This window comes from Podarcis raffonei, chromosome 10 (assembly GCF_027172205.1).
Source record: "Podarcis raffonei isolate rPodRaf1 chromosome 10, rPodRaf1.pri, whole genome shotgun sequence".
Taxonomy (NCBI): Eukaryota; Metazoa; Chordata; class Lepidosauria; order Squamata; family Lacertidae; genus Podarcis; species Podarcis raffonei.
Window position 1 is genome coordinate 7,033,751 of NC_070611.1, and position 12,431 is coordinate 7,046,181.

A 12,431-nucleotide genomic window follows, 5' to 3' on the forward strand; every position below is an offset into this window, starting at 1 on the left:
ACTTAGTTGTTTCCCAACCCAGCTTTCTGGATATTTATGCTAAAGGATTAGTTCCACTAGCTCAAGGCCAAAGGGCCTGTTTTCATCTAATGTAGACTTCATTACAACTCATATTCTTTATCCAGCAGCTAATGTTGTCAGTACTTATAGATTCATTGTAATGATAATTATGTTCTTTTGATAGCAAGTCAGGAAGCATCAGAGTGACCGTGATTCCATGTGACTGCAGTATGTCCGTAATGCCACAATGCATTTGTGTTTGCTATTTAGCTGAAGACACACATATAGGTAGAGAGCAGAAGAGCAAAACTATTAGAAGAGCAAAACTTAGAGTTCAGAACAATATGCTATCTTGAATTCTAATATTGCTGTGTGTTTGGTAACTCTGTGTGACGCAAAATATCTATTTCCATAATCTATGTCCATACTAAAACTGAATATATATTCACAAGTTTCACTAAGAATTAGTAACACTAACCAAGACGTATGTGGAAAGTTGCTTTTGACTACTGTATGTCATGTCTAAATAAAAACTACTGAGCATGTAATTCCAAATAGCTAAGTTCAGAGTTGGAATACTTAATTAAACTGTTGATGAATTGCACACAAATATTTGCAAGGGGCTACACATCAGAATTTGTTTATCATTCCCACTGCTTCCATTTTATTATGGTAATCATTATATTACTAGTACTGCAGAAAGCTAAGTCTCATGATACTTTCACTGGGGAATGGAGTGAGGAAGTCAGAGGTTGGTCTCAGAGAAAGTGGGTACTCCAAGTTTAATCCCTTCCCCCATCCATGGTTCTTTAAGCTGTGGAGGGGTAGCTCCCCCTCAGACAGCTTAAAGGAGCCTGCCATTTCATTTTTTTTCATTCTCTTGGTTCAATTGCATATGTTAGGGGACATGTAAGCTGAGTGGCTAATGTGCGTAACAAGTGGCTAATGTGGCTATTGTGCATATCTATCACACCTCATGGAGAACATACAGCATCTGGAGGTCACATGACATGAGACAGAAGACAGCATCGATCAGAACTCACCACATATCCTGACATCCTTATGTGTTTTCCCAGTTTGTAGTCAGCAACAGCTAACACACAGAATGGACACATGATACCAGGTTGCAAACTAAGTTCTGATAGATGTTATAATGGGAAAAGGGAGCTCTGCACATTGCAGCTGATGTTCTTTTTAAACACATTGTTCTGTCCTGAGCAGTGTCTTGTCCCCATGCCCACAGCAAAGTATTAGTATTAGTATTAGTATTGTCCTATCTGACAGCACTAGGGACGCAGGTGGCGCTGTGGGTAAAACCTCAGCGCCTAGGACTTGCCGATCGCATGGTCGCCGGTTCGAATCCCCGTGGCGGGGTAAGCTCCTGTCGTTCGGTCCCAGCTCCTGCCCACCTAGCAGTTCGAAAGCACCCTTAAGTGCAAGTAGATAAATAGGTACCGCTGTATAGCGGAAAAGGTAAACGGCGTTTCCGTGTGCTGCTCTGGTGCCGGTTTGCCGGAGCAGCTTCGTCACGCTGGCCACGTGACCCGGAAGTGTCTGCGGACAGCGCTGGCTCCCGGCCTCTAGAGTGAGATGAGCGCACAACCCTAGAGTCTGTCAAGACTGGCCGGAACAGGCAGGGGTACCTTTACCTTTTCATCTGACAGCACTAAGGATGTGATCAATGGGAGGAAATCCTTGTGCTCAGCAGTCTGTATACTGACTGCACACAAGGTTTCTGGAGAAGGCATAATAGTCTAATATAATAAGTGGCCAATAAGATATGACAGAATAAAATGTCTTTGGATTTCTTAATTTGGGGGGCAGCTAAGGTATTCCTATTGCATCAAATCTCACATTTCCTAGGAAATCCATTGTCATTTTTGGACACAGTTCTATGGAGTACTGCACTGAGGTCAATAAAATATTGATTATTGAAGCAGAAGATCTAGGATCAAAATAATATCGAGGCCATATCCAGACCACTTCAGCTGCTATAGAGCAAATCAGCATTTGCACTACAGTGGATAGAGTTTCATAAATAAAATATAATGAACTCTTTAGAGGATTAGGCTTGTACTTTTATTTACTTTGTTAATAAATGTATTATTGAAACAATATAGCTGCCTGTACAAAAATAATAATTAGATGACTACCAGCAATTTCTAAATATTTGTGCTAAATATTACCAAGGATATTTGGTCTACGTTGAATGCAGTTAAATAGCATGACTTCGTTTAAAAACAATTTATCAAATTTATTGCAAGTGAAACATGAACAGGACATTACAGGTTCCATTTTTATAATATTTTTTCTGGATTGGAAAAGTTAGTTAACAACTAATTTTTATGGTTAAAAGTATAGATTTTGGTTTTGCCATTCTTGAACATAACATATAGAGCAGGACGCAGTGAAGAACTCGGAATTATCAAGGCTTACATTTCCCCCTCGAGTCTATTAAACAAAACTTGACAGGACCATCAACTTTTATCTCTACAGGTTTCACTGTCATCATGGCTCCTTCTGATTCAGGAAAGTTGATTATACATAGTAAAACTGAAATGTAAACTTTGCTGACCAATGTCAATTTGGCCCCCATTAACAATTTAATTAACTGTTAACAGATTCTCCCAGATATGACGCTATACAGATATTTTATCTCCCTGTTAATTAGTAATTATGCACTGGCAAGAAAAACAGGATTTCTTTCCAATTATTCCAGAACTCAGTGATTATTTAAACTTGGCTAATTAGCAGTGGAGGGCTGGTACATCTTCTGGGCAAATTGTGTTTGATAATCCCTATTAAAATATACATTGCGGTTGTTGACTTGTAACAAAAAAGTGGCAGTTCAAAGGGTATTAGATACAGCACAAGGCAAATGGGGGCCTATTAAAATTTTCCCAACTGTTCTAATGAGAAACCTGAGGGTGATTTTTCCTAGCTTACCATCTGTTTGGTTTCTGGCATGTGTCTCTGGTGTGAGGGTCCTGGAGCCCATTTGATTTGTCACAAAGTAAGCCAGGGGCACGAAGCAATTTCAGTAGTTTACAGGGGAAGATTTCAAGAATGTTATGCTATGCAGGCTAATGCTTCCTGGATATGCAGTAATCAGTCATGATAGTTTCTGCTTTTTTAAATCGTAGATCCCAAGAACAAAATGCTTCAGTGCCAACACAAACGCAGCTACAGAAGTCTATTTCCTTTCCCTCTGCTTCTGTTAACAGTGCAGTACCAGCGGGAGGCATGTTCCTTTCTTTTATCTAGAATTGATTTCCCATTCAAATGAGCTTGTAGGGAAGATCATTTGGTGTTCCACATGGTGCCCTAAAATACCTGACCCTTCCCAAATGGTAGCTGTGCGGAAGCAAGTCTGCAGAACAGGTTTTGTTGTGAGATGTCTTTGAAGCAACAGCTCAAGTGCACACCCACCTCCCCTCCCCTTTACTTTTAAACCCCTCCTCTGGCTTTTGCACTGACAAGATGTCTAAAGGGTCTCCTGGAGTTTGCCTGCTGTTTTTGTTTTGTTTTCCCTATGTTTCTTTGCTTTTAAACACTTCTTGTGCAAATACCCTGTAGTGCTTTTAAAATGCAAGGCTTTTTAAGAGCAGTTTGGAAGCCTGGGGAAACATGGTGCAGAGATAAGATTCCAACATTAGGGGGAAATGTTTATGAAGCTGGAGATAGGAGCTGGAAAGGGAACTACAACTGAACTACGGTGGGTAGAAAGCTATTTTTTCCTCTCCTGAAAGCAACATGAAAATCTAGTAGACAATTTAACCAAAATCCTTATTTTTCTACGCACTCCGGTCCTTGAAAGAGATTGAGCACTCCCTTCTTTACAAACAGTGCACAGGACTCTAGAATATAACATTGTAATTTGATGTAATTGTAATTTGTTCCTCAAATGATCACTCATAGCATCTCCACTTTATTTATTACCAGAATAAAAAGAAAGATTAATAACAAAATCCAAGTGGTTTTTCTTAAGTATCTGTTTAAGGTTAAGAACAATTAGGTAAAGGTAAAAGGTAAAGGTACCCCTGCCCATACGGGCCAGTCTTGACAGACTCTAGGGTTGTGTGCTCATCTCACTCTAGAGGCCGGGAGCCAGCGCTGTCCGCAGACACTTCCGGGTCACGTGGCCAGCGTGACGAAGCTACCCTGGCGAGGCAGAGCCGCACACGGAAACGCCGTTTACCTTCCCGCTGGTAAGCGGTCCCTATTTATCTACTTGCACCCGGGGGTGCTTTTGAACTGCTAGGTTGGCAGGCGCTGGGACCGAGCAACGGGAGCGCACCCCGCTGCGGGGATTCGAACCGCTGACCATGCGATCGGCAAGTCCTAGGAGCTGAGGTTTTACCCACAGCGCCACCCGCGTCCCAGAACAATTGCATAACATCAAAAACAGTAAAAGCGAATGGCTTTACTCCCAGCCAAACAAGGCAAGATACAATTCTGTCATTAACTATTTAAGTAACAACTGCATGGATGGCTTTTAAAAGAGATATCAGAAGTAGGGATCACAGTCCAGATCAAGACCCTGGCATGGGGGGGGGGTAGAAACGTTAACTCTTTGCCTGCTGATGTGGTCCCAATCTGAATCAGGGACCCCACATCTCTGTTATTTTCTCTCGAATAAAACCTCCTATTCATGCTAAAGAAAGCATTTCCCCCCAATGCAAATAGCTGGTGCAGACACCCCAAAGTGAACTGGGATTGAAGTGAGGTGAGCAGAGGGTTAAAGTCGTGTCCCCCCCCCAAAAAAAAAATACCTTCACATCAGGTTCCCAGTCTAGATTGGACTTCTCCATGCTTTGTATTTACTTTTTAAAAGCCATTCATGCAGTTGCTAATTGCATGAATGATGTCTTGTCTAGTTTGGCTCCCAGTTCTTCAGAATGTGCGGTAAAGCTGCTGTTCATAAGACAAGCCATAGAAGGAAACTTTTTCTCCTGCAGTGCATAAATGGATATTCATAATTAAACATTAGACTTCCCTGGGGCATCACGCTTTAAGATTCATATCAACAAGCAAAATGAGGTATCTCTTAGTATGCATCAGTGACTTACAACTCTCTCTTTAGACATTTCCTGCCTTTAAGGACCTCATTTGCTTCTGTCCAGCATTTTTTGTCTTGCCCTATGGAGCAACTTCATTAACAATTCACAGGAAACACTACACTTAAAGGAGTGATTCCATGGAAAAATTGTGCCCAAATTTAAATGTAATTAACTGGGCTAATTGGAAATGCAAAAGACCACCCAGATTCTCTTCGATAGCACTTTACTGATTACAATATTTGTTACTAATTTTTTCCATCCATATATCCAAGCAAGCATTTATAGAAGTAGTGTAACTTTATTGATACGTTGTTTATGAATTTTGTATTCATTATTGTGGGGTTATCTTAAATCACAGAATCATAGAATTGGAAGGGACCACAGGGGTCATCTAGTCTGACCCCCTGATATGCAGGAATCATTTTGCCCAATGTGAGGCTTGAACCCACAACCCTGAGATTAAGAGTCCAGTTTAAAATTTTGGCATCATAATTATAGGTCATCCTTGGTAATATGTGACAATGGAAATGTTTCTGTGTTGAATACTGCATAATGGCGTTTTAAGCAATAAAATATAAACCGAATACAAATACCACAACCAAACAAGAAAATATACTAGCCTTGATGCACATCAGGTACCATGATTAAGCACCATGCTTAATCTTGGATCTAGCAGCCAAAATCCAATCCAAGCAAATTATGACCATGAGATGCTGGGGAACAATCCATTTACTTCAAATGAAGCCCAAGCAAATAGTCCACTTCTGAGAGATTGGGACCTTGCACCATAGAGTCATAGAATCATAGAGTTGGAAGGGACCCCGGGGCCATCTAGTCCAACCTCCTGCAATGCAGGAATCTCAGCTAAAGCATCCATGGCAGATGGCCACCCAACCTCTGCTTAAAAATCTCCAAGGAAGGAAAGTCCACCACCTCTCGTGGGAGTGTATTCCACTGCCAAACAGCTCTTACTGTCAGAATCCCCCCCCCCCGAATATTTAGTCAGAATCTCCTTTCTTGTAACTTGAAGCCATTGGTTCGAGACCTACCCTCTAGAGCAGGAGAAAACAAGCATGCTCCCTTTTCCATGTGACAGAAGATATTTGAAGATGGCTATCATATCTCCTTTCAGTCCCCTCTTTTCCAGGCTAAACATACCCAGCTCCTCCAACTGTTGCTCATAAGGCTTGGTTTTCTTTAACATGGTTAAATGTCAGTTGGGTGGTTATCAAAGCTTGGTACTCTCTTTGGATATTGGGTGGGATATGGAGAGCCAGTATTCATCTCATCTACTGATTTATGTTGCATTTGGCATTTGTCTTATTAATGTAATTCTATTGTTGTTTTTTGCTGTTCACCAGTATGATAATTATTTCTTAATGCTGATGGAACAAATTTTTTTTGGCAAAAATTAAAAATAAGTAAGTTTGTGGTATCTTTGAGTACTACTGCAATTTGCCTCACTCCACATTCTTTGTTACTAAGCACAAGCAGTAAATTACTGTACACTCCCAATTTACAACTTGGCTTTCATTCCATCAAAGTTGAAATAGGAGCACTGCAAAGCTCATATTGTCCCCATGGCGATTTCTGGGATGTTCCCAGATCTGTTTGTGTACCAGTGCTCACAGGCACATGAACCCATATCTTTCATCTGCATTAACATAAAAGCTAATTTGGGGAAAAGAACAATACTACTCTTGAGATCTTTACTGGAGGCAATTGTGTGCTAGAAAAGGACTGCACTGGCTGTGATGCCATTGCTTACATGTGGGGATTTAGTAATGATCAATAGAAACCAATATCCATGTGCCTGCTCCAAAGAACCAGCAACAAACACATCAGGGTTGCAACTGCAATATTTATTTGCAAAAGAATAATATGGTTTAAGAGTAAAATCATGGCATTTGAGGTTTTGATGTGCTGTTATCAAAATATGCAGAGTTAAAAGGATCAGTAATACATTACAAAGGCAACCTGCCCCAATGTTGCCTGGCTTAGTTTAGTTACTATTATAGAGACCAGGAAGAAGGTTGAAGGTGGAGTCTTAAGGATCCAGCTGAGGTCCAAGGAAAGAGAAAGAACCTGTGAGGTTCTCTGGCCATAATCCTTCATCCAGTTAGGAGACTTGGGTGGAAAGGCATCAGTTAGCAAGCCACTGTCACTCATTTCTGGGCAGCCCAGGCCAGAGTATGTGGCCTTACTGGACTCCTCTGACTCCGAGACTATTCTTGCAATTCAGCTCTACTTGCTTGGCCACCATAGGATCAAACCGTAACAGAATTGGCCAATGACCCTTTTAATGAACAGGTAGCACCTCAGAGAGAATAGAGCTAGTAAGAGGCTCAAGTTGACCTATCTTCAGAAGGCTTCAACATGCTGCTGAAGCAAGAACTCTCCCCAAGTCTTGGCACTGACTGCTGTGAGCTCTCCAGGGTACTAAACAAGCTGTGCCTTTGCCCTGCTGCCCTGGTTGGCAATATGGAAGGGTGGATTGGATTTGACTGGACTTGCAGTAAATAAAAGATGCAGCTGAGTCCTTTTGTCGAAGTTTCCTGCCAGTGTCATAAGGACATCCCCACCTGTCAAATTTTATGTTAGTAAGGTGATTTTTCTCTTAAAGAAAGGGAGAAAGCTTGAATTTTTAAAGTGCTCATTTTAAATTTTATGAAAATCAATGTGAAAGTTGCTTAGTACAAAAACCACTGCACCTGTTTAGGCAGACTTCATCCTGTCAGAAGCCGTGGCACAACAAGATAATTTTAGACCCTGAACTAAATGGTCTTACAGACCTTCTCTTAGCTGGCCTTATGCATAACTTAAGTTGCAAAGGAAACATTTAGCATTTCTCTTATCTCTCCCCTCTACCTCAGTCACCACAATTCCATGCATTACAGCTGCTTCGACATTCATTATATGTTACAGAAACAGAAATACTCCAAGCATGTGCTCATTACTTACAGGAATAAAACTGAGATTGTTCCTGCTCCCTTGATGCTAAACACCTTTTATTGAGAATAAGCACCATTTTGTTCTGGAATAGCACAACACATAATAAATAGATAGATAAGATAGATAAATAGATGATAGATAGATAGATAGATAGATGATAGATAGATAGATAGATAACAAAAAGGGCATCAGTAACCATGACATGGCTGGCCAGCCACCCCATTTTTAAAATAAGAAGAAAGGTTGCCACAGTGGCTTGCAGAAGCCTTAATTTGCTCTGACATGCCCATGATGGCCTGGGTTCTGATGGGGGACATATTTGCTGCTGCCCCCATAATCTGCTACTCTCTTGAGGGTGCCCCATGGATGTGAGGCCCTGGACTTTTGCCCTAAGGTCAAGACCATGCTGCAACAGTGCTCAGTATGAACCTTGTGCTCAGTGCTCAGTGATGTGCAGCTTCATATAGCCCTCAAATGTGAACAGCATATAGCAATACTACTTAGTCTTTGTGAATCAGTAAGTGGCAATTCTCAATCTCATCATGCCTAGACCTTCAGTTGCAGTACCAGGATTCTGTGTAATAACATTGAATCACTAAGTAATGGAACTTTTAAATATCCATCCATCTTTCCTGACTGGGGGAGGAAGGAACCTTCCCCCAAACTGCTCGTATATCTTCCCTGTTCTTGGCCATTAAAAGCACAGTGGTTTTTTTTCTTCTTTCGTCTTCTTCTTTTTTATCTTTATTGTTTTCTCTCCCTCTCCTCAATATCAAACATTAGCAAACAGTCTGGAATAAAAATTATATTACAACCATTAATCATCTGCAAATACACCCAATTTCCAAACGGTGCTAGGAAGTCATCTACTTTGTATGTGTGATCATAAGTGAAGCTTTTTTCTTTTTTAGAGGTAATATCAAGAAAATGCAGTTCATTTTTCCAACTCCATAACATTTCTGACATACAACTGCGATTGTGCAGACTATCAATATGTAGGGGAGTGGAATAGATCATGTCTGGTCAGCTACGCAGGTGTACAGCTAAAAGTGTACTCTCATCCTCCTCTCTATGTTCATTCAGAGTACACAATTATAATATGTGCACAGTCCTAATGTTCTCCAACAAGTTTTTAATGCAAATTTTGGACAGTGGCCTGGTGGGATACAGTGCCATGGAGAACCTCTAGCCCCTGAGATGTTGCTGCGCTGTAGCTCCTGCTGTCCCTGACTATAGTCCTTGCTGGCTGGAGCTGATGGAAGTTGGAGTCCAGCAACAAGGCCGCAGGGTCTGTACCATGGTCACAGTGTTTTCCTGCCGGGCTGTTTCCATCAAAGTGCTTATTGGTTCTTGTCTCTTTTGAAAAATAGGGAGCGTCTGTTATAGCTGCTTCCCCTTTATGCTCCTCCTCTTATCCACCTGCTCCATGGTCTACCTTTAAGCATTTGTTTGCTATGAAACACTTCTTGTCTCTAGCGATCCAGGTGGTTGCTATGAAGCAGCCCAGATCCACATTGTTGCACTGGTGCAATATCCTGGGTGAGTTCAAAACACCACTGCAGGCACAACTTCTGCCTCAGCAATTGCCTTGCTATAAGACTACCCAGTTGCTTTTTTCTGCTGGAGTGGCACAGAGAATCAGATGTCTAAGCTTCAACCTGAACTACACTTACATGCAAGTTCAATTAAAATCAAGTGAAACTGCTTTCAGGTGAATTGTAAAAAGACAGAGGTGTTGTGAACCTGACTGTCTTCCTTAGTAGTGGTAGATCTTTTAAGGTGAATGAGAAATGCAGTCGGCACAAAACAGGAAGCAAGCGTTTGTTAACCTTATTTACTATATGCATATTTATTTGTGCTTTTGATGTTTGCTAAACTGAAAAGCCTTGAGGAGTAAGAGGCATTGATTTAATCAAAAAGAACATTACTGGTAGTACTTGAAAATCTAAATCTTTAGGGGAAGCTTCATCCTGAGGGGAATTGCAGCTTTGGGGATTGGGATATTGGGGCCACAACACCGGAAAACTCTTAAGTCCGCTCTCTGCACAACTAATGTGTTCCTGTGAATATTGTAACAATATTGCATGCATATATGTGCTAAAGTATGCTCTGAAGAATCCTGAAGCCACATTATTTTAGGGCTTAGTCTAGAAAACGCAGATACATAAATGGTATACCTGGGGCATATTGCTATCTTGATTTGGCCTCCTTTAGGTCCCTATGCTAATAAATTGAGCCTGAGTCTCTGAGACTGATCAAGGACACGCATACTTAGGAATGTGTGGCACCAATTCCAATGGTAATTATGCCAAAGAAAGTGTACATGGGAATGCCTCGCTTAGCACAATCCTATTATCCGGCAAGGCTGGTTAAAGTGTTTTAAGAGATGTCTTGTCACCCCTGTCCTAGGGCTATAGTAGCAGAATTGCCACAACTCTGCTAATGGAGGGACTGAGCATGGGAGGCACCAGAGCTGTGTCAAGTGGGGAATGAGGTTGTGCTGGAATCCTTCTGGCAAAAGCTGAAGTACAAGCTGAAATACTCCCACTGAAATAATTGAAGAGCCCAAACGCATGCTTCCTCCACCTCTTTCTGCTCTGCCCGTGCAGCCACAGTGGAACACAAGGGTTCATCAACTCTGCTGCCAGCCACATCTCTCTTGCAGCAGATGATTAAACCTTACACAAGGAGCCCATAGATGGCAGCGTACATAGATGGCTAGTCATATTGTGCATACTTATAGCACGCAAGGGGATGTCAGAGACTGTCTGGACACTGGAGAGTGGTGGCTAGATACTGATGAGTGGACACCAGAAGAAGTGGAGGTTGGAGACTGATTCGGAATAAGAGATCAGTGATCTGGGAGAGTCTGTAACAGCCAGGAGATGAGAGTCAGAGGCAGGAGAAGCTGCAGATCAGAGAATAAAGAACAGGGGCAGGAGGAGGGAGAGAGTGCCTGCTTGTGTGCAGCTCAATTAGGGGCCTCTCTGTTGCTGCAACTGCTTCTTCAGGCGCACATCTATGAGTAGGTGAAAGACACAGGACTGATAGACATGCCTTTTCCTAATTTATAAGTGTACTTTTGACGATAGTTAATTCCTCACTCTGGGCATTCCTTGCCTGACAGGGCTGTGACAGGGGATGGGAAGCATTGCGAAAAGGACTTCGGCACAAAAGACAAGTATATTCCAGCCACTTTCTTGTTACAGCAGACCTTGAGGCCACTGGTTTCTGTTCACTTTAGTGGAATTTAGTTCAAACTGCAGTTATTTAATAGAAAAGGAAGCACTATTTAGCATACTGCATAGAAAGAGTCCATATTTCATACTTATTCACTCTACTTCTTAATAAACAAAAAAGCCCCAAATGTTGTGACCTTTCCTCAGAGGGAAGTAGCTCCAGCACCTTTTGTTATGGTTGCCCTTTTCTGAACATTTCCAGCTCTACAATGCCTTTTTTGAAGTGACCAGAACTGAGCACAGTATTCTGTCCTGATTCATGCGGGTGCCCAGCACCACAGAATGATGATGACCAAGCAGTGTGGTTGTCCCAGAGAGACACGAAAGCAAAGCAAGGCAGGATCAGCACCTTGGAGAGGGACCTTATTTGGGTTTCAGGACCACAGCTAGTCATCCTACTAGTCACTAATAGTTGTCTCAGCAGTGCCCTGGAACAGCTGTCAAAGCTTTATAGTATGGATTAGGTATTGATTGATTTGAGGCCCCGCCTCCTGAATGCTACATCTGGCCAGTCAAAGAGCTGGCATATTCCTCTGCTGCCCTAGGGTTTCAAGTTTTGGGGAAATCTCTCTTGATCCACTGAGGAGTCTGTGGATCAGTGCTTGAAGTCTGATAGTAGAGGTCTTTCCACAGAGGTGCAGGTTCTGTTGATCATGGCTCCACATGGAATGGACCAGGAAGTAGATCCAAAATACAACATATTGACCTATGCAGCTAAACAGTTCTCTCTCTCTCTCTCTATCTCTCTCTCTCTCACACACACACACACTTCATGAAATCATTTTGTACTTACCAAAGCCAAAAGCACTGGACCCGCCAATACTCTGTGAAGCCTGAACACTGGTTGATGTGTAGAGTCCCGTGACCAATAAGCCATCAAAAAAGGTACTCGTTGAAATAGTCACTGAAATGAAAGAAATTTTAAAAATATGTAAAAGATTCTCAATTTTAAGGGAAAGATTTCACCACCCTTCTTTGCTCAAGCCAGTTATCTAGGACCAAGGTTGTTGCTAAAAGGCCTTTCACTATGTGGGCAATCCATGTTGCAGGGAGGAACTTTTAAACATCTCTTCTGTGTGACCAAATCTAAATACATGGGGTATTGAATAGCCCTGGAGATAGTGGACACTGACATGAGAATTCTCCATGTATTTAGAGTGTCATTTGCAATCCTACTTCC

General features: G+C 41.8%; 1 protein-coding gene across 1 annotated transcript in view; it reads right to left on the minus strand.

Annotated features, from left to right (window-relative positions):
* Positions 1–12,431, minus strand: part of RELN (reelin) — a 292,640-nt gene that overhangs the window by 243,428 nt on the left and 36,781 nt on the right. The window contains exon 2 of the mRNA XM_053405719.1: positions 12,045–12,155. Within this exon, the coding sequence (XP_053261694.1) occupies positions 12,045–12,155 (111 nt within the window). The remainder of the gene's footprint in view (positions 1–12,044; positions 12,156–12,431) is intronic.